This window comes from Panulirus ornatus, chromosome 49 (genome assembly GCF_036320965.1).
Source record: "Panulirus ornatus isolate Po-2019 chromosome 49, ASM3632096v1, whole genome shotgun sequence".
Classification (NCBI taxonomy): domain Eukaryota; kingdom Metazoa; phylum Arthropoda; class Malacostraca; order Decapoda; family Palinuridae; genus Panulirus; species Panulirus ornatus.
Genome location: NC_092272.1, coordinates 1,155,081 through 1,175,287, shown reverse-complemented (window position 1 = coordinate 1,175,287; position 20,207 = coordinate 1,155,081). Strand labels below are relative to the sequence as shown.

The 20,207-nt window shown below is 40.7% G+C and overlaps 1 protein-coding gene across 1 annotated transcript in view; it reads left to right on the top strand.

Annotated features, from left to right (window-relative positions):
* Positions 1-20,207, top strand: part of LOC139764249 (uncharacterized) — a 99,561-nt gene that overhangs the window by 36,998 nt on the left and 42,356 nt on the right. The window contains 7 exon segments of the mRNA XM_071690748.1: positions 1,091-1,307; positions 5,409-5,444; positions 5,917-5,955; positions 11,669-11,710; positions 12,185-12,223; positions 13,737-13,821; positions 13,824-13,917. Of these exon segments, the coding sequence (XP_071546849.1) occupies positions 1,091-1,307; positions 5,409-5,444; positions 5,917-5,955; positions 11,669-11,710; positions 12,185-12,223; positions 13,737-13,821; positions 13,824-13,917 (552 nt within the window).

Sequence of the window (20,207 nt, the reverse complement as noted above, 5' to 3'; positions counted from 1 at the left end):
GCCGTTTTTCTTTCCCTACATGTCGAAGCCTTCAAACTCTGTACCCTCGTATGTCTTCCTCAATAACTATGGCCTAAAACGTTTCAAAATACAGGTCTTTCACTTCCTTCTAGATTTGTAAATGCTTAAGGGTCCCTTGTCTTTTCTTTTTCCATTTCATAATTCTCTATATATCACTTAAGCCCCAGCCTTGATGTGGACTTTTGTCTATGACTGGAGCCTTCAAACATAAATAGAAATAGGTTCTGCAAGCCACACAAGAATTTGTGTATGGACTTATTGGTAGAGTATAACATATTTTGTTTATTATTGTTTATAGTCAGTGTAGACTTTGATCTTAACCTTGGTTATTTTTTATTATTCAAGAAGGCTACTAATTTTTTTATTATTTAAGATGGCTAATAATCAGAAACTAAAGACACATAGTGTGTTTGTACATGACCGCTTAAAGTGACATAATATTCATTACTGTTTTTTTATTTTTGATATTTGCTTCATGACTTTGATGGTACAATTCAGCATATAACTCAAGAAAGAGGAGCTTTAGCTGGGGTTCAATATCTCCCAGTTCTTTCTCAAGTAAACTTACAGTTTCTAATTTTGCTCACTATTCTAGAACAGCTATGGTGAGTCATACATTTTTACCTAACAACATTTTGTTGCCTCTGTTTTTACATTTTTACCCATGTTTTAAGCTTTTTGCTCCCTCGAATTGGTGAACTGACTTCTTAGAAGTCTTATCTCTGTAATTTTTGTTGTTTGGTAGTTTACCGAGAACTATGGTGGTTTTGCAGAGTTGCTCGGGTTACAGGAAGTTTGTCTGATGGTGAATATTTTGTTTAATTTTTGGTTAGGTTCATACAAGTCTAATGAATGACAGAAGTCAAGGTATTGTTAGATATGGCAAATTTTTCAGTAAAAAATAGATAATATATGTGTGGGCTTGTCTACTATATAGCAGATAATGCTTAATAGAGTAATGGGATTATGTTGGTTAGGTTAGATTAGATCCACATCAGAGTTTACAGTACAGTCATCACCTATCTTTATTACATGAAGTTCAATTTATTTTTTTTTTTTTTTGCCCCAGCAGTCCATATCACAACCCTCTACCTGAAATAGGCCATGCGAGGGAGCAGGTAGAAAGGAAAGCTGAAGATGAAAAGCACTTGGATTACACCAAAATTGAATCTCCACCTCCACCAACTTATGAAGAATCCCAAAATGTCCATCAGTTGGTGGAAGAAATCCCACAAGAGGCCAGAGTGGAGACCTCGCCACCCTTGAATTCTCCAGATAGTCATGAGGTACAAGACTTCGTAATTGTTGGTTAGATCTGAGACTGTTGGTTAGATCTGAAACTGATAACATGATGCATAGATACAACCTAGGAAACTTGAGTACAGTTTATGAAGATTTTTTTTTTTTTTTTTTTTTTAGACTTTGTCGCTGTCTCCCGCGTTTGCGAGGTAGCGCAAGGAAACAGACGAAAGAAATGGCCCAACCCCCCCCATACACATGTACATACACACGTCCACACACGGAAATATACATACCTACACAGCTTTCCATGGTTTACCCCGGACGCTTCACATGCCTTGATTCAATCCACTGACAGCACGTCAACCCCTGTATACCACATCGCTCCAATTCACTCTATTCCTTGCCCTCCTTTCACCCTCCTGCATGTTCAGGCCCCGATCACACAAAATCCTTTTCACTCCATCTTTCCACCTCCAATTTGGTCTCCCTCTTCTCCTCGTTCCCTCCACCTCCGACACATATATCCTCTTGGTCAATCTTTCCTCACTCATTCTCTCCATGTGCCCAAACCATTCCAAAACACCCTCTCCTGCTCTCTCAACCACGCTCTTTTTATTTCCACACATCTCTCTTACCCTTACGTTACTTACTCGATCAAACCACCTCACACCACACATTGTCCTCAAACATCTCATTTCCAGCACATCCATCCTCCTGCGCACAACTCTATCCATAGCCCACGCCTCGCAACCATACAACATTGTTGGAACTACTATTCCTTCAAACATACCCATTTTTGCTTTCCGGGATAATGTTCTCGACTTCCACACATTTTTCAAGGCTCCCAAAATTTTCGCCCCCTCCCCCACCCTATGATCCACTTCCGCTTCCATGGTTCCATCCGCTGACAGATCCACTCCCAGATATCTAAAACACTTCACTTCCTCCAGTTTTTCACCATTCAAACTCACCTCCCAATTGACTTGACCCTCAACCCTACTGTACCTAATAACCTTGCTCTTATTCACATTTACTCTTAACTTTCTTCTTCCACACACTTTACCAAACTCCGTCACCAGCTTCTGCAGTTTCTCACATGAATCCGCCACCAGCGCTGTATCATCAGCGAACAACAACTGACTCACTTCCCAAGCTCTCTCATCCCCAACAGACTTCATACTTGCCCCTCTTTCCAAGACTCTTGCATTTACCTCCCTAACAACCCCATCCATAAACAAATTAAACAACCATGGAGACATCACACACCCCTGCCGCAAACCTACATTCACTGAGAACCAATCACTTTCCTCTCTTCCTACACGTACACATGCCTTACATCCTCGATAAAAACTTTTCACTGCTTCTAACAACTTGCCTCCCACACCATATATTCTTAATACCTTCCACAGAGCATCTCTATCAACTCTATCATATGCCTTCTCCAGATCCATAAATGCTACATACAAATCCATTTGCTTTTCTAAGTATTTCTCACATACATTCTTCAAAGCAAACACCTGATCCACACATCCTCTACCACTTCTGAAACCACACTGCTCTTCCCCAATCTGATGCTCTGTACATGCCTTCACCCTCTCAATCAATACCCTCCCATATAATTTACCAGGAATACTCAACAAACTTATACCTCTGTAATTTGAGCACTCACTCTTATCCCCTTTGCCTTTGTACAATGGCACTATGCACGCATTCCGCCAATCCTCAGGCACCTCACCATGAGTCATACATACATTAAATAACCTTACCAACCAGTCAACAATACAGTCACCCCCTTTTTTAATAAATTCCACTGCAATACCATCCAAACCTGCTGCCTTGCCGGCTTTCATCTTCCGCAAAGCTTTTACTACCTCTTCTCTGTTTACCAAATCATTTTCCCTAACCCTCTCACTTTGCACACCACCTCGACCCAAACACCCTATATCTGCCACTCTGTCATCAGACACATTCAACAAACCTTCAAAATACTCATTCCATCTCCTTCTCACATCACCACTACTTGTTATCACCTCCCCATTTACGCCCTTCACTGAAGTTCCCATTTGCTCCCTTGTCTTACGCACCCTATTTACCTCCTTCCAGAACATCTTTTTATTCTCCCTAAAATTTACTGATAGTCTCTCACCCCAACTCTCATTTGCCCTTTTTTTCACCTCTTGCACCTTTCTCTTGACCTCCTGTCTCTTTCTTTTATACTTCTCCCACTCAATTGCATTTTTTCCCTGCAAAAATCGTCCAAATGCCTCTCTCTTCTCTTTCACTGATACTCTTATTTCTTCATCCCACCACTCACTACCCTTTCTAAACAGCCCACCTCCCACTCTTCTCATGCCACAAGCATCTTTTGCGCAATCCATCACTGATTCCCTAAATACATCCCATTCCTCCCCCACTCCCCTTACTTCCATTGTTCTCACCTTTTTCCATTCTGTACACAGTCTCTCCTGATACTTCTTCACACAGGTCTCCTTCCCAAGCTCACTTACTCTCAGCACCTTCTTCACCCCAACATTCACTCTTCTTTTCTGAAAACCCATACTAATCTTCACCTTAGCCTCCACAAGATAATGATCAGACATCCCTCCAGTTGCACCTCTCAGCACATTGACATCCAAAAGTCTCTCTTTCGCACGCCTGTCAATTAACACGTAATCCAATAACGCTCTCTGGCCATCTCTCCTACTTACATAAGTATACTTATGTATATCTCGCTTTTTAAACCAGGTATTCCCAATCATCAGTCCTTTTTCAGCACATAAATCTACAAGCTCTTCACCATTTCCATTTACAACACTGAACACCCCATGCATACCAATTATTCCCTCAACTGCCACATTACTCACCTTTGCATTCAAATCACCCATCACTATAACCCGGTCTCGTGCATCAAAACCGCTAACACACTCATTTAGCTGCTCCCAAAACACTTGCCTCTCATGATCTTTCTTCTCATGCCCAGGTGCATATCCACCAATAATCACCCACCTCTCTCCATCAACTTTCAATTTCACCCATATTAATCGAGAATTTACTTTCTTACATTCTATCACATACTCCCACAACTCCTGTTTCAGGAGTATTGCTACTCCTTCCCTTGCTCTTGTCCTCTCGCTAACCCCTGACTTCACTCCCCAGACATTTCCAAACCTCTCTTCCCCTTTACCCTTGAGCTTCGTTTCACTCAGAGCCAAAACATCCAGGTTCCTTTCCTCAAACATACTACCTATCTCTCCTTTTTTCACATCTTGGTTACATCCACACACATTTAGGCACCCCACTCTGAGCCTTCGAGTTTATGAAGATGTATTTACAATTATTACAACTATAGTATATTAAACCCAGGCAGGAATATGCCTCACTGTTTTCGTCTCTTCATTTAAGAAGTCAAGTAGAGCTTCAAGAGAAGCTCTAAGGTTATGCAGTAATATAGTATGTGTGCAAAAGGGAATAGATTATGAGGAAAGAAGAAAAGCCCATAATCTGCACTTATTGGAGGACATGATTACTATTTACGAATCCTTAGAGAAAGTGATGGTAACATCCATAGACTAGAATCACCCATATACTTGGGAATAATAGTGGTTGGCACTGAGGATGTAACTAAGGCATTGTTCATTGTCACCACAATGACCAAGTGGTTGAGGGAGATTCATTTAGGGTTTTCCCTCACCCTTGTATGGTTTTACTGACCATGCTAGAGGCTATGAAGTCCATACTGTTGGGCCAAGATTATAAAGTGGTGCAGCACTGTGTTATCGCTAAACTTTTGCTGCTCCTCATAAACATTGCAAACTCATCAAATATTCTTTTTGAAAAATAAGTCTCACCTTTACATTTTTGTCATCACCAGCAGTCATAAAAATGGAAAAAGTTGAATAATTTATTTTTGTGACTAAGATGATATTTCTTCATGGGATGAATTTAGAATGATTCTTTTAGGATTTCCTTAATAATGGTCACAATCTGTGCTAAATATGATACATGATTATGAATAAATTCTATGAGAGCTACGGGAGTGTCAGTTTCTCTTTATCTGTGTAAGCCCCTCAGTAATTTCATGAGTGTAGCAGTTTACACATTATGTTTAATGACTTTTATGATAACAACACATTTCTTTCTTTCAGCCTAGTTCAGCATCATTGGCAACAGCTGCTGAAGATGTAAGTCACCTGTGGTTTCCTTGAATCCAACACTTTGTTGCAAGTTTACATTTACTGGATGAAGCTTTGTCATTATTATTTACAGAAATCTTTTTTTCAAGTTCAATTTGTATATGTTAACCCTCTCAATTTCTCCTGTTGCCCTAAGTGTCTGTTATCTTTGTGTCTGTTTCTATTGTGAAAGAAAGCGCAGAGTACGCAGCAGTTGACCATGAGTTCCTTTAGTTTTTATTTATGGATTTTACTTATTTACATATACCATTTGGCTATCATAACGCTTCACCTTTTATGAAACATTTACATTATTTATTAATAGTTTTATGAATATCAGGTATGTGTTATTTATATATTATTATTCATTCTTGTCATCTATCTTGTAGATCACTTAGTGTGATTTCTTTCTCATATTGAAATTTTTTGAATACTCAGGATTATTACTGTATGATTGGTACCATATTTTTCTTCCCTCCAGCCCTGCAGGCCCACATCCACAACTGAGAAACAACCCGAGGTATGTTTATGAGGTCATTACATCGAATAGATGTTGAATCAGTCACTCGACCATTGAATTTTAATTTGTCTCATGAATATTTTATTGTATTCTCCTAAACCTAGACTTTTTGGTGGAAAAGAATGTTCGGTTTCAGGTCCACAGTATTCTCGGATTTGGGAGAAAAGTCCTTATCTTCCCAAACCCAGATTGTAACCTAAACCTGAGCTATATCATCTTACACCAGAACTGTTTGTTCAGAGTTTTGGATATATTTCTTGCTTAGAGAGAAATATTGTGCACCATGACTCATGTTGCTCAAACAAAATGTTCACAGCTCAGAATTACTTTTTTTTTACCTCTGCAATGTGGAGGTTATGGAGGGTATGGCATTCAAATTGTTTTGTTTTGGGAAAATACCAGGCAACTACTGACCAGGTAGGTACTACCACTTGGGTTTTGGGAGAGATAGTGGTTGCCCTGCATGTGGGAAGATGACATCCAACCCAAGTCTCACACACATTTTTTTTTATCATACACGACACATAGTTCACAAATATCCTTATTTCTTTTTACATTTTTTCTTGCTTTGCAAACTATAGGTTATGGGAGTCCAGTCATAACTGAACTCTCCGGCGCTGATTCAGAGTGGCACCACTGGTCAGAATGAGTTCGGCAGGATCCTGTGGCCCACTCGACCACCATCATGAGACTCCTACCTAATGTGTCTACCTAATGTTCCAACTTACTACTACTATTACCTAATCCTCCCAGCTAATGCTCCTATTCATTACTTCTACTGAATGTTTCTGCTAAAGCTCCTGTTGAACGTTCATACCTACAGCTTCTGTCTGTTGCTACCACTATTTTGCCAAAAGGCAGGGGTAACACATAGCATTCATCGCAGAGAATCTAGAATTACAAAGAATGGGTTGTGTGTTAAATGTTGTCAAGTGATATGTGTGACAAGGAGAGACTGTATGTTTGTGAACAAAATGCCATCAGTCTATTTGTAGGTGAGGCAGAAAGAAAAGACAGATACCTGGGTCAAAGGAGTGCAACTTGAAAACTACTGAAGTGCTGACTCACTAAGCAGCCATCACAAACCCTCCCAGTACCCAGAGGGTAGTGCCAGTAATATAACTCCCTACCTACTAGCTACTACCCTTCTTGCTTTTGCCCTTTTTCATTTAATGCCTGGCCTTGTTGATCTTTCCAGACCTTAATTGGAGCATTTTTCCCTTAAAGGAATAATATATGTATTATTTATTTTATTATTTATTTTATTATACTTTGTCGCTGTCTCCCGCGTTTGCAAGGTAGCGCAAGGAAACAGACGAAAGAAATGGCCCAACCCACCCCCATACACATGTATATACATACGTCCACACACGCAAATATACACACCTACACAGCTTTCCATGGTTTACCCCAGCCGCTTCACATGCCTTGATTCAATCCACTGACAGCACGTCAACCCCGGTATACCGCATCGCTCCAATTCACTCTATTCCTTGCCCTCCTTTCACCCTCCTGCATGTTCAGGCCCCGATCACACAAAATCTTTTTCACTCCATCTTTCCACCTCCAATTTGGTCTCCCTCTTCTCCTCGTTCCCTCCACCTCCGACACATATATCCTCTTGGTCAATCTTTCCTCACTCATTCTCTCCATGTGCCCAAACCACTTCAAAACACCCTCTTCTGCTCTCTCAACCACGCTCTTTTTATTTCCACACATCTCTCTTACCCTTACGTTACTCACTCGATCAAACCACCTCACACCACACATTGTCCTCAAACATCTCATTTCCAGCACATCCATCCTCCTGCGAACTACTCTATCCATAGCCCACGCCTCGCAACCATACAACATTGTTGGAACCACTATTCCTTCAAACATACCCATTTTTGCTTTCCAAGATAATGTTCTCGACTTCCACACATTCTTCAAGGCCCCCAGAATTTTCGCCCCCTTCCCCACCCTATGATCCACTTCCGCTTCCATGGTTCCATCCGCTGCCAGATCCACTCCCAGATATCTAAAACACTTCACTTCCTCCAGTTTTTCTCCATTCAAACTCACCTCCCAATTGACTTGACCCTCAACCCTACTGTACCTAATAACCTTGCTCTTATTCACATTTACTCTTAACTTTCTTCTTCCACACACTTTACCAAACTCAGTCACCAGCTTCTGCAGTTTCTCACATGAATCAGCCACCAGCGCTGTATCATCAGCGAACAACAATTGACTCACTTCCCAAGCTCTCTCATCCCCAACAGACTTCATACTTGCCCCTCTTTCCAAAACTTTTGCATTTACCTCCCTAACAACCCCATCCATAAACAAATTAAACAACCATGGAGACATCACACACCCCTGCCGCAAACCTACATTCACTGAGAACCAATCACTTTCCTCTCTTCCTACACGTACACATGCCTTACATCCTCGATAAAAACTTTTCACTGCTTCTAACAACTTTCCTCCCACACCATATATTCTTAATACCTTCCACAGAGCATCTCTATCAACTCTATCATATGCCTTCTCCAGATCCATAAATGCTACATACAAATCCATTTGCTTTTCTAAGTATTTCTCACATACATTCTTCATAGCAAACACCTGATCCACACATCCTCTACCACTTCTGAAACCACACTGCTCTTCCCCAATCTGATGCTCTGTACATGCCTTCACCCTCTCAATCAATACCCTCCCATATACTTTACCAGGAATACTCAACAAACTTATACCTCTGTAATTTGAGCACTCACTCTTATCCCCTTTGCCTTTGTACAATGGCACTATGCACGCATTCCGCCAATCCTCAGGCACCTCACCATGAGTCATACATACATTAAATAACCTTACCAACCAGTCAACAATACAGTCACCCCCTTTTTTAATAAATTCCACTGCAATACCATCCAAACCTGCTGCCTTGCCGGCTTTCATCTTCCGCAAAGCTTTCACTACCTCTTCTCTGTTTACCAAATCATTTTCCCCAACCCTCTCACTTTGCACACCACCTCGACCAAAACATCCTATATCTGCCACTCTATCATCAAACACATTCAACAAACCTTCAAAATACTCACTCCATCTCCTTCTCACATCACCACTACTTGTTATCACCTCCCCATTTGCACCCTTCACTGAAGTTCCCATTTGCTCCCTTGTCTTACGCACTTTATTTACCTCCTTCCAGAACATCTTTTTATTCTCCCTAAAATTTAATGATACTCTCTCACCCCAACACTCATTTGCCCTTTTTTTTCACCTCTTGCACCTTTCTCTTGACCTCCTGTCTCTTTCTTTTGTACATCTCCCACTCAATTGCATTTTTTCCCTGCAAAAATCGTCCAAATGCCTCTCTCTTCTCTTTCACTAATACTCTTACTTCTTCATCCCACCACTCACTATCCTTTCTAATCAACCCACCTCCCACTCTTCTCATGCCACAAGCATCTTTTGCGCAATCCATCACTGATTCCCTAAATACATCCCATTCCTCCCCCACTCCCCTTACTTCCATTGTTCTCACCTTTTTCCATTCTGTACTCAGTCTCTCCTGGTACTTCCTCACACAGGTCTCCTACTCGACCTACCTTACTTTATTTCTTCTTTATAATAATTCTAATTCAGACTTCCCCAGAACTTTTTTTTTAAAGGGGAAGTAAATGTTTATAGTTGTGTTACTGGAGTGATAGTTTTCATACATGGTGTTTTGACAAGAAAATAGTGAAATTGGAGAAAAAAATGTAGCTTAGACATTGAAGCTTATTGATACAGTGGTTAAATTGATGAGAACTACTATTGACGTTTGTGTAAATAAATTATACATTTCCTTTTTCCATAGCCAGAGGTTGAACCATTATGTGACATTCATTTTCTCATTCATTTCAAGCTAGAAGTTTCAGTTTTCTAAATTGTTTATTACATTTTTCATATGTATATATATGTATGTGTGTGTGTGTGTATATGTGCGTGTGTATGTGTATGTGTGTGTATGTGTATATGTATATATATATGTATATTATCCCTGGGGATAGGGGTGAAAGAATACTTCCCACGTATTCCTCGCGTGTCGTAGAAAGCGACTAGAGGGGACGGGAGCGGGGGGCCGGAAATCCTCCCCTCCTTGTATTAACTTTCTAAAATGGGAAACAGAAGAAGGAGTCACGCGGGGAGTGCTCATCCTCCTCGAAGGCTCAGAGTGGGGTGCCTAAATGTGTGTGGATGTAACCAAGACGTGAAAAAAGGAAAGATAGGTAGTATGTTTGAGGAAAGGAACCTGGATGTTTTGGCTCTGAGTGAAACGAAGCTCAAGGGTAAAGGGTAAGAGTGGTTTGGGAATGTCTGGGGAGTAAAGTCAGGGGTTAGTGAGAGGACAAGAGCAAGGGAAGGAGTAGCAATACTCCTGAAACAGGAGTTGTGGGAGTATGTGATAGAATGTAAGAAAGTAAATTCTCGATTAATATGGGTAAAACTGAAAGTTGATGGAGAGAGGTGGGTGATTATTGGTGCATATGCACCTGGGCATGAGAAGAAAGATCATGAGAGGCAAGTGTTTTGGGAGCAGCTGAATGAGTGTGTTAGTGGTTTTGATGCACGAGACCAGGGTTATAGTGATGGGTGATTTGAATGCAAAGGTGAGTAATGTGGCAGTTGAGGGAATAATTGGTATACATGGGGTGTTCAGTGTTGTAAATGGAAATGGTGAAGAGCTTGTAGATTTATGTGCTGAAAAAGGACTGATGATTGGGAATACCTGGTTTAAAAAGCGAGATATACATAAGTATACTTATGTAAGTAGGAGAGATGGCCAGAGAGCGTTATTGGATTACGTGTTAATTGACAGGCGTGCGAAAGAGAGACTTTTGGATGTTAATGTGCTGAGAGGTGCAACTGGAGGGATGTCTGATCATTATCTTGTGGAGGCAAAGGTGAAGATTGTATGGGTTTTCAGAAAAGAAGAGTGAATGTTGGGGTGAAGAGGGTGGTGAGAGTAATATATATATATATATATATATATATATATATATATATATATATATATATATATATATATATATATATTTCTTTTCTTTCATACTATTCGCCATTTCCCGCATTAGCGAGGTAGCATTGAGAACAGAGGACTGGGCCATTGAGGGAATATCCTCACCTGGGCCCCTTATCTGTTCCCTCTTTTGGAAAATTAAAAAAAAAGTGAGAGGGGAGGATTTCCAGCCCCCCGCTCCCTCCCCTTTTAGTCGCCTTCTACGACACGCAGGGAATACGTGGGAAGTATTCTTTCTCCCCTATCCCCAGGGATATATATATATATATATATATATATATATATATATATTTTTTTTTTTTTTCATACTATTCGCTATTTCCCGCGATAGCGAGGTAGCGTTAAGAACAGAGGACTGGGCCTTTGAGGGAACATCCCCACCTGGACCCCTCCTCTGTTCCTTCTTTTGGAAAAAAAAAAAAACGAGAGGGGAGGATTTCCAGCCCCCCCGCTCCCTTCCCTTTTAGTCGCCTTCTACGACACGCAGGGAATACGTGGGAAGTATTCTTTCTCCCCTATCCCTATATATATATAGATTTACACCCATAAACCCATAGACCTCACAACTGCTTCATTAGTAGGGTATGGTTTTACAATTAGATATAATGAATTATATATAACTTTGTTCTGTTTTTCGATGTTGTAGATTTTTTATTTCCCCAGACTACCACATCTACAGTAGTGGAGTCAGAAGATGAGAATGAGGTAAAGTACAAAAATGCAGTTCATACTTTTGATTCTTTTTAAATCTTATTCATTTCTTGCTTTTGTAAGGAGTTTTAAAACGTTACAGTTCAGCCCTGTAATAACATACTTGTCATAGCCATATCCTTCACTTTGTTCTGGAAACCCCACATAATGAACTATTGTGATATTTGATTCTTATTTCTTATAACTAGGCTTTAGAACCTTTTACTACCTCATGTTTTTTTTGCCAATCATACTTAGATCCTGATTAAAAGTCAAGCTGTCCACCTGCTCAGAAACCCTGTGATGCTTTTGCCTTTTTACATTCAATGCCTGGCCTTGAACATATAATATGTATGATTGCATGCACATAAACACGGAATAGATTCCAAAACTGTGTCATTAGTAGGATTTGGCCATACTGTTTGAAAATAGTCATGAATTATATATAACTTTTCTTGTTCTTTGATACTGTAATTTTGTCCTCCCCAGACTGCCAAACCTGCAACAGTGGAATCAGATTTGAGTGAGGTAAAGTACAAAAATGAAGTTTGCACTTATGTCTTGTTTTAAATCGCACTCATTTATTTTCTTATACATGCTCGCTATTTCCCGCATGAGTGAAGTAGCAACAAGAACAGATGACAGAGTCCTAAAGGGAAAAATCCTCACTCAGCTCCTTGCTTTGGTCTTTCCTTTGGAGAGTGATATAGGAAGTGAGGATTTCCAGCTACCCGCTCTCACCCCTCTTAGTTGCCCTCTACGACAAGCAGGGAATACATGTAATAATACATGTAATAACACGTTAGCCATAACCATATCCTTCCCTCTATTCTGGAAAGCCCACAGAATGAACATCAAGGAGTGCATTTCCCAAAAGTTGGGGGTGTCATAAAAGTACTGATTATTTTTCTTATTGACAGCTATTCCATATCCACATGGGTTTTATTTACATAAGTGTGGCGCATTGGTTGCACTTCTTATATGGCTTTTCTTCCACCCCTCTCTTAGCCAGAGAGTCTTCTGATAGTTCAAATCTCATGCTATTTCCTTCTTTCACCCATCCCTTACCGTTCACCTTGATGTTGCTGTCCCATCTCTTTTCTACAGGTCAGTTATGACTTATATGAGCCCTCCCCATGTAGGCCACCCACTAAGACCAGGACCTGTGGCACACTACTGGCTACTGCTTCCCTTAGGGTTGACCATTATACTACATTCTTCTTTTTCTCAAGCAGAAGAGCTATCGAATTCTCTTTCTTCTTTTATCTCTCCCTCTACCTGTAACCAACACAACTTTAAGAGTCAGGCCTATAAACACATGATGAGTTCAAATTTACATGTGGTTATTCTCATACTCTTAAATTTTCATTCATCTGAGTTGGTCACAACTAGGGCATATTTTTCCCTGTGCTATATTGACCACTGTAAAAAAAATATGAGACTCGATGGTCTCAGATGTAGTTTGATTTAAAGTAGAAATTCAGAGATAGGTGGATAAACCCATAGGTATTGAAAATGCTGAAGTGGGTGAAGGTAATACATGACATATCAACTGAACCTAAAGAATAGTTTGCAATTTTTGTATCTGCACAGGAAGTTGAATTTCACAGCTGCAGTAGAACATGATGTAAGCTGGTGTAGGTGTGTTTGTGTACATACATACATAGTATTAAAGACTTGCTACATATATACAAGGTTAAGAGATGGGGCAACATAAGTATAAAACTCTCTCCATAGCACACACAAACGTTAATCAACGGAAACACACTTATTAGGAAAGAAAGAAAACTACTTACATTAGCAAGCCTGGTTGCATCTCCATGATAGTTGGTTGAGACCCACATCAGACAAAGAAGAGAGGATAGGTATTGTCAATGGAAAATATAGCATGATTTTTCACTTCTCCAGCCTTCAGAAAGCAGAAAAAGTAAAAAAATTAGTAATGTATGTATTTTTTCTTATTTCATTGCTCCATAGACAATGCAGGTTAGGAACTGAGCACTCACTTTTTTGATTTATTAACCTTTTTTCATTTTTTCAGACAGAAGATGAGGCAGACTTCATCAAGATTGTGTCAGACATGGGAAGTAAGGACTTAGAGATACAGCTGATGGCTACCATCAAGGCCCGAAGTTTCTCTCTGAGATGGCTAATCCTCCTATAGATGAATTTCTTCATGCAGACATACTCACCCCTGCCTTGGATAACCTGAATAAGGAAATGTAATAGTCCAGAGGCTCTTAAGATTACAAATATATCAAAATTTTAGTATTTGTCATCTTTTTTAGTATTTATTCTTTTAATAAAGAGTCTTTTTCATATGGTTCTTTGATATGATTGTAGGGAAGGCTGGTAAATATATGGTCTATTTGGTGATTAGCGTATATGATAGAGTTACTTCTAGCAACTGAAAGTAGTTAACTATTTGATTTGGATTGCTGGTGACACTATGGGGCAGTCGTATTTATTTTACAATATAACCTCATTAAATCGTCATGGATGAAGGCAGTAAGTAAGTATGAATATGTTAGTAAAAGAGAAGAGAGAGGTGTTTGGACAGTTTTTGCAGGGAAGTAGTGCGAATGACTGGAAGATGTATAAAAGAAAGAGGCAGGAGATCGAGAGAAAGGTGCAAGAGGTGAAAAAGAGGGCAAATGAGAGTTAGGGTGAGAGAGTATCATTGAATTTGAAGGAGAATAAAAAGATGTGCATTATACATGACAGCTGGAGACTGAATGTGGACAAATGTGTCATTTTGTTGTCTTTTCCTAGCGCTACCTCACGTGCATGGGGGGGAGGGGGTTGTCATTTCATGTGTGTCGAGGTGGCGACAGGAATGAATAAAGGCAGCAAGTATGAATTATGTACATATGTATATATTTATATGTCTGTGTATGTATATATATGTATACATTGAAATGTATAGGTATTCATATTCCTATGAGTCCACGGGGAAAATGAAATATGCACATGTGCATGTGTGGACATGTATGTATATACATGTGTATGTGGATGGGCCATTCTTTCGTCTGTTTCCTTGCGCTACCTCGCTAATGCGGGAGAAAGCGACAAAGTATAATAAAATGATTAATAAAAAGATGTTTTAGAAGGAGGTAAATAAAGTGTGTAAGACAAGAGAACAAATGAGAACATCGGTGAAGGCGGCAAATGGAGAGGTAATAACAAGTAGTGGTGAAGTGAGGACATGGAGTGAGTATTTTGAGGGTTTTTTTTTAATGTGTTTGATGATAGAGTGGCAGATATAGGGTGTTTTGGTTGAGGTGGTGTGCGAAGTGAGAGGGTCAGGGAAAATGGTTTGGTAAACAGAGAAGAGGTAGTGAAAGCTTTGAAGAAGATGAAAGCTGGCAAGGCAGCGAGTTTGGATGATAATGCAGTGGAATTTATTAAAAAAGGGGGTGATTGTGTTGCTGACTGGCTGGTAAGGATATTCATTGAATGTATGGTTAATGGTGAAGTGCCTGAGGATTGACAGAATGCATGCATAGTGCCATTGCACAAAGGCAAACGGGATAAAAGTGAGTGTTCAAATAACAGAGGTATAAGTTTGTTGAGTATTCCTGGGATATTATATGGAAGGGTATTGATTGAAAGGATAAAGGCATGTATGGAGTATCAGATTGGGGAAGAGCAGTGTGGTTTTAGAAGTGGTAGAGGATGTGTGGATCAGATGTTTACTTTGAAGAATGTATGTGAGAAATACTTAGAAATATAGATGGATTTGTATGTAGCATTTATGGATCTGGAGAAGGCATGTGATAGAATTGATAGAGATGCTTTGTGGAAGGTATTAAGAGTATATGGTGTGGGAGGTAAGTTGCTAGAAGCAGTGAAAAGTTTTTATCAAGGATGTAAGGCATGTGTACAAGTAGGAAGAGAGGAAAGTGATTGTTCCCAGTGAATGTCGGTTTGTAGCAGGGGTGCGTGATGTCTTCATGGCTGTTTAATTTGTTTATGGATTTGGTTATTAGGGAGGTGAATGCAAGAGTTGTAGAGATAGGGGCAAGTATGCAGTCTGTTGTGGATGAGAGAGCTTGGAAAGTGAGTCAGTTGCTGTTCACTGATGATGCAGCACTGGTGGCTGATTCTGTTGAGAAACTGCTGAGTTTGGTAAAGTGTGTGAAAGAAGAAAGCTGAGAGTAAATGTGAATAAGAGCAAGGTTATTAGGTTCAGTAGGATTAAGGGACAAGTCATTTGGGAGGTAAGTTTGACTGGAGAAAAACTGGAGGAAGTGAAGTGTTTTAGATATATGGGAGTGGAGTTAGCAGCAGATGAAACTTTGGGAGCGGAAGTGAGTTACAGGGTGGGGGAGGGAGCGAAGGTTCTAGGACCATTGAAGAATGTGTGGAAGGCAAGAATGTTATCTCAGAAAGCTAAAATGGGTATGTTTGACGGAAAAATGGTTCCAACAATGTTATATGGTTGCAAGGCATGGGCTATAGATAGGGTTGTGTGGACGAGGGTGGATGTGTTGGAAATGAAATGTTTGAGGACAATATGTGGTGTGAGGTGGTTTGATTGAGTAAATAATGAAAGGGTAAGAGAGATGTGTAGTAATGAAAAGAGTGTGGTTGAGAGAGCAGAAGAGGGTGTATTGAAATGGTTTGGTCACATGGAGAGAATGAGTGAGGAAAGATTGACAAAGAGGATATGTGTGTCAGAGGTGGAGGGAACGAGGAGAAGTTAGAGATCAAATTGGAGATGGAAGAATGGAGTGAAAAAGATTTTGAGTGATCGGGGCCTGAACATACAGGAGGGTTAAAGGCATGCAAGGAATAGAGTGAATTGGAACGATGTGGTATACTGGGGTGGACGTGCTGTCATTGAATTGAACCAGGGCATGTTAAGTGTCTGGGGTAAACCATGGAAAGTTTTGTGCTGCCTGGATGTGGAAAGGGAGCTGTGGTTTTGGTGCATTACACATGACAGCTAGAGATTGAGTTGAACAAATGTGGCCTTTGTTGTCTTTTCCTAGTGCTGCCTTGCCCGCACGGGGGGAGGTTGCTGTTTTTCATGTGTGGCAGGATAGCGATGGGAATGGATGAAGGCAGCAAGTATGAATATGTACATGTGTATATATGTTTATGTCCATGTATGTATATGTATAGATACGTTGAAATGTTTAGGTATGTCTATGTGCGTGTGTGGGTGTTTATGTACAAACGTCTGTGTGTGGGTGGGTTGGGCCATTCTTTTGTCTGTTATCTTGCGCTGCCTCACTATTGTAGGAGACAGCGACAAAGTATAATAAAAAATATAACTTTATTTATTTATATTTTCCTTTGTCACTTTCTCCTGCGTTAGTGATGTAGTACAAGGAAAGAGACGAAAGAATGGCCCAACCCACCCACATACACATGTATATACATACACATCCACACACACAAATATACATATCTATATATCTCAATGTATACATATATATACACACACAGATATATATCTATTATATATTTTATTTTGCTTTGTCGCTGTCTCCCGCGTTTGCGAGGTAGCGCAAGGAAACAGACGAAAGAAATGGCCCAACCCACCCCCATACACATGTATATACATACACGTCCACACACGCAAATATACATACCTATACATCTCAGTGTACACATATATATACACACACAGACACATACATATATAACCATGCACACAATTCACACTGTCTGCCTTTATTCATTTCCATCACCACCTCGCCACACACTGGAATACCATCCCCCTTCCCCCTCATATACATATTTTTTTTTTTTTTTTTTTTTTTTTTTATACTTTGTCGCTGTCTCCCGCGTTTGCGAGGTAGCGCAAGGAAACAGACGAAAGAAATGGCCCAACCCCCCCCCCATACACATGTATATACATACGTCCACACACGCAAATATACATACCTACACAGCTTTCCATGGTTTACCCCAGACGCTTCACATGCCTTGATTCAATCCACTGAAGCACGTCAACCCCGGTATACCACATCGCTCCAATTCACTCTATTCCTTGCCCTCCTTTCACCCTCCTGCATGTTCAGGCCCCGATCACACAAAATCTTTTTCACTCCATCTTTCCACCTCCAATTTGGTCTCCCTCTTCTCCTCGTTCCCTCCACCTCCGACACATATATCCTCTTGGTCAATCTTTCCTCACTCATTCTCTCCATGTGCCCAAACCACTTCAAAACACCCTCTTCTGCTCTCTCAACCACGCTCTTTTTATTTCCACACATCTCTCTTACCCTTACGTTACTCACTCGATCAAACCACCTCACACCACACATTGTCCTCAAACATCTCATTTCCAGCACATCCATCCTCCTGCGCACAACTCTATCCATAGCCCACGCCTCGCAACCATACAACATTGTTGGAACCACTATTCCTTCAAACATACCCATTTTTGCTTTCCGAGATAATGTTCTCGACTTCCACACATTCTTCAAGGCCCCCAGAATTTTCGCCCCCTCCCCCACCCTATGATCCACTTCCGCTTCCATGGTTCCATCCGCTGCCAGATCCACTCCCAGATATCTAAAACACTTCACTTCCTCCAGCTTTTCTCCATTCAAACTCACCTCCCAATTGACTTGACCCTCAACCCTACTGTACCTAATAACCTTGCTCTTATTCACATTTACTCTTAACTTTCTTCTTCCACACACTTTACCAAACTCAGTCACCAGCTTCTGCAGTTTCTCACATGAATCAGCCACCAGCGCTGTATCATCAGCGAACAACAACTGACTCACTTCCCAAGCTCTCTCATCCCCAACAGACTTCATACTTGCCCCTCTTTCCAAAACTCTTGCATTTACCTCCTTAACAACCCCATCCATAAACAAATTAAACAACCATGGAGACATCACACACCCCTGCCGCAAACCTACATTCACTGAGAACCAATCACTTTCCTCTCTTCCTACACGTACACATGCCTTACATCCTCGATAAAAACTTTTCACTGCTTCTAACAACTTTCCTCCCACACCATATATTCTTAATACCTTCCACAGAGCATCTCTATCAACTCTATCATATGCCTTCTCCAGATCCATAAATGCTACATACAAATCCATTTGCTTTTCTAAGTATTTCTCACATACATTCTTCAAAGCAAACACCTGATCCACACATCCTCTACCACTTCTGAAACCACACTGCTCTTCCCCAATCTGATGCTCTGTACATGCCTTCACCCTCTCAATCAATACCCTCCCATATACTTTACCAGGAATACTCAACAAACTTATACCTCTGTAATTTGAGCACTCACTCTTATCCCCTTTGCCTTTGTACAATGGCACTATGCACGCATTCCGCCAATCCTCAGGCACCTCACCATGAGTCATACATACATTAAATAACCTTACCAACCAGTCAACAATACAGTCACCCCCTTTTTTAATAAATTCCACTGCAATACCATCCAAACCTGCTGCCTTGCTGGCTTTCATCTTCCGCAAAGCTTTCACTACCTCTTCTCTGTTTACCAAATCATTTTCCCTAACCCTCTCACTTTGCACACCACCTCGACCAAAACACCCTATATCTGCCACTCTATCATCAAACACATTCAACAAACCTTCAAAATACTCACTCCATCTCCTTCTCACATCACCACTACTTGTTATCACCTCCCCATTTGCGCCATTCACTGAAGTTCCCATTTGCTCCCTTGTCTTACGCACTTTATTTACCTCCTTCCAGAACATCTTTTTATTCTCCCTAAAATTTAATGATACTCTCTCACCCCAACTCTCATTTGCCCTTTTTTTCACCTCTTGCACCTTTCTCTTGACCTCCTGTCTCTTTCTTTTATACATCTCCCACTCAATTGCATTTTTTCCCTGCAAAAATCGTCCAAATGCCTCTCTCTTCTCTTTCACAAATACTCTTACTTCTTCATCCCACCACTCACTACCCTTTCTAATCAACCCACCTCCCACTCTTCTCATGCCACAAGCATAAACATGTACATAATTCATACTGTCTGCCTTCATTCCCATCGCGACCCTGCCACACATGAAATGACCCTACCCCCCTCATGTGTGCGAGGTAGCGCTAGGAAAAGACAACAAAGGCCACATTCGTTCACACTCAGTCTCTAGCTGTCATGTAATAATGCTCCGAAACCACAGCTCCCTTTCCACATCCAGGCCCCACAGAACTTTCCATGGTTTACCCCAGACGCTTCACATGCCCTGGTTCAATCCATTTACAGCACGTCGACCCCAGTATCCCACATCGTTCCAATTCACTCTATTCCTTGCACGCCATTCACCCTCCTGCATGTTCAGGCCCCGATCACTCGAAATCTTTTTCACTCCAACTTTCCACCTCCAATTTGGTCTCCCACTTCTCCTCGTTCCCTTCACCCCTGACGCACATAACCTCTTTGTCAATCTTTCCTCACTCATTCTCTCCATGTGACCAAACCATTTCAAAATACCCTCTTCTGCTCTCTCAACCACACTTTATATTACCACACATCTCTCTTCCCTATTATTACTTACTC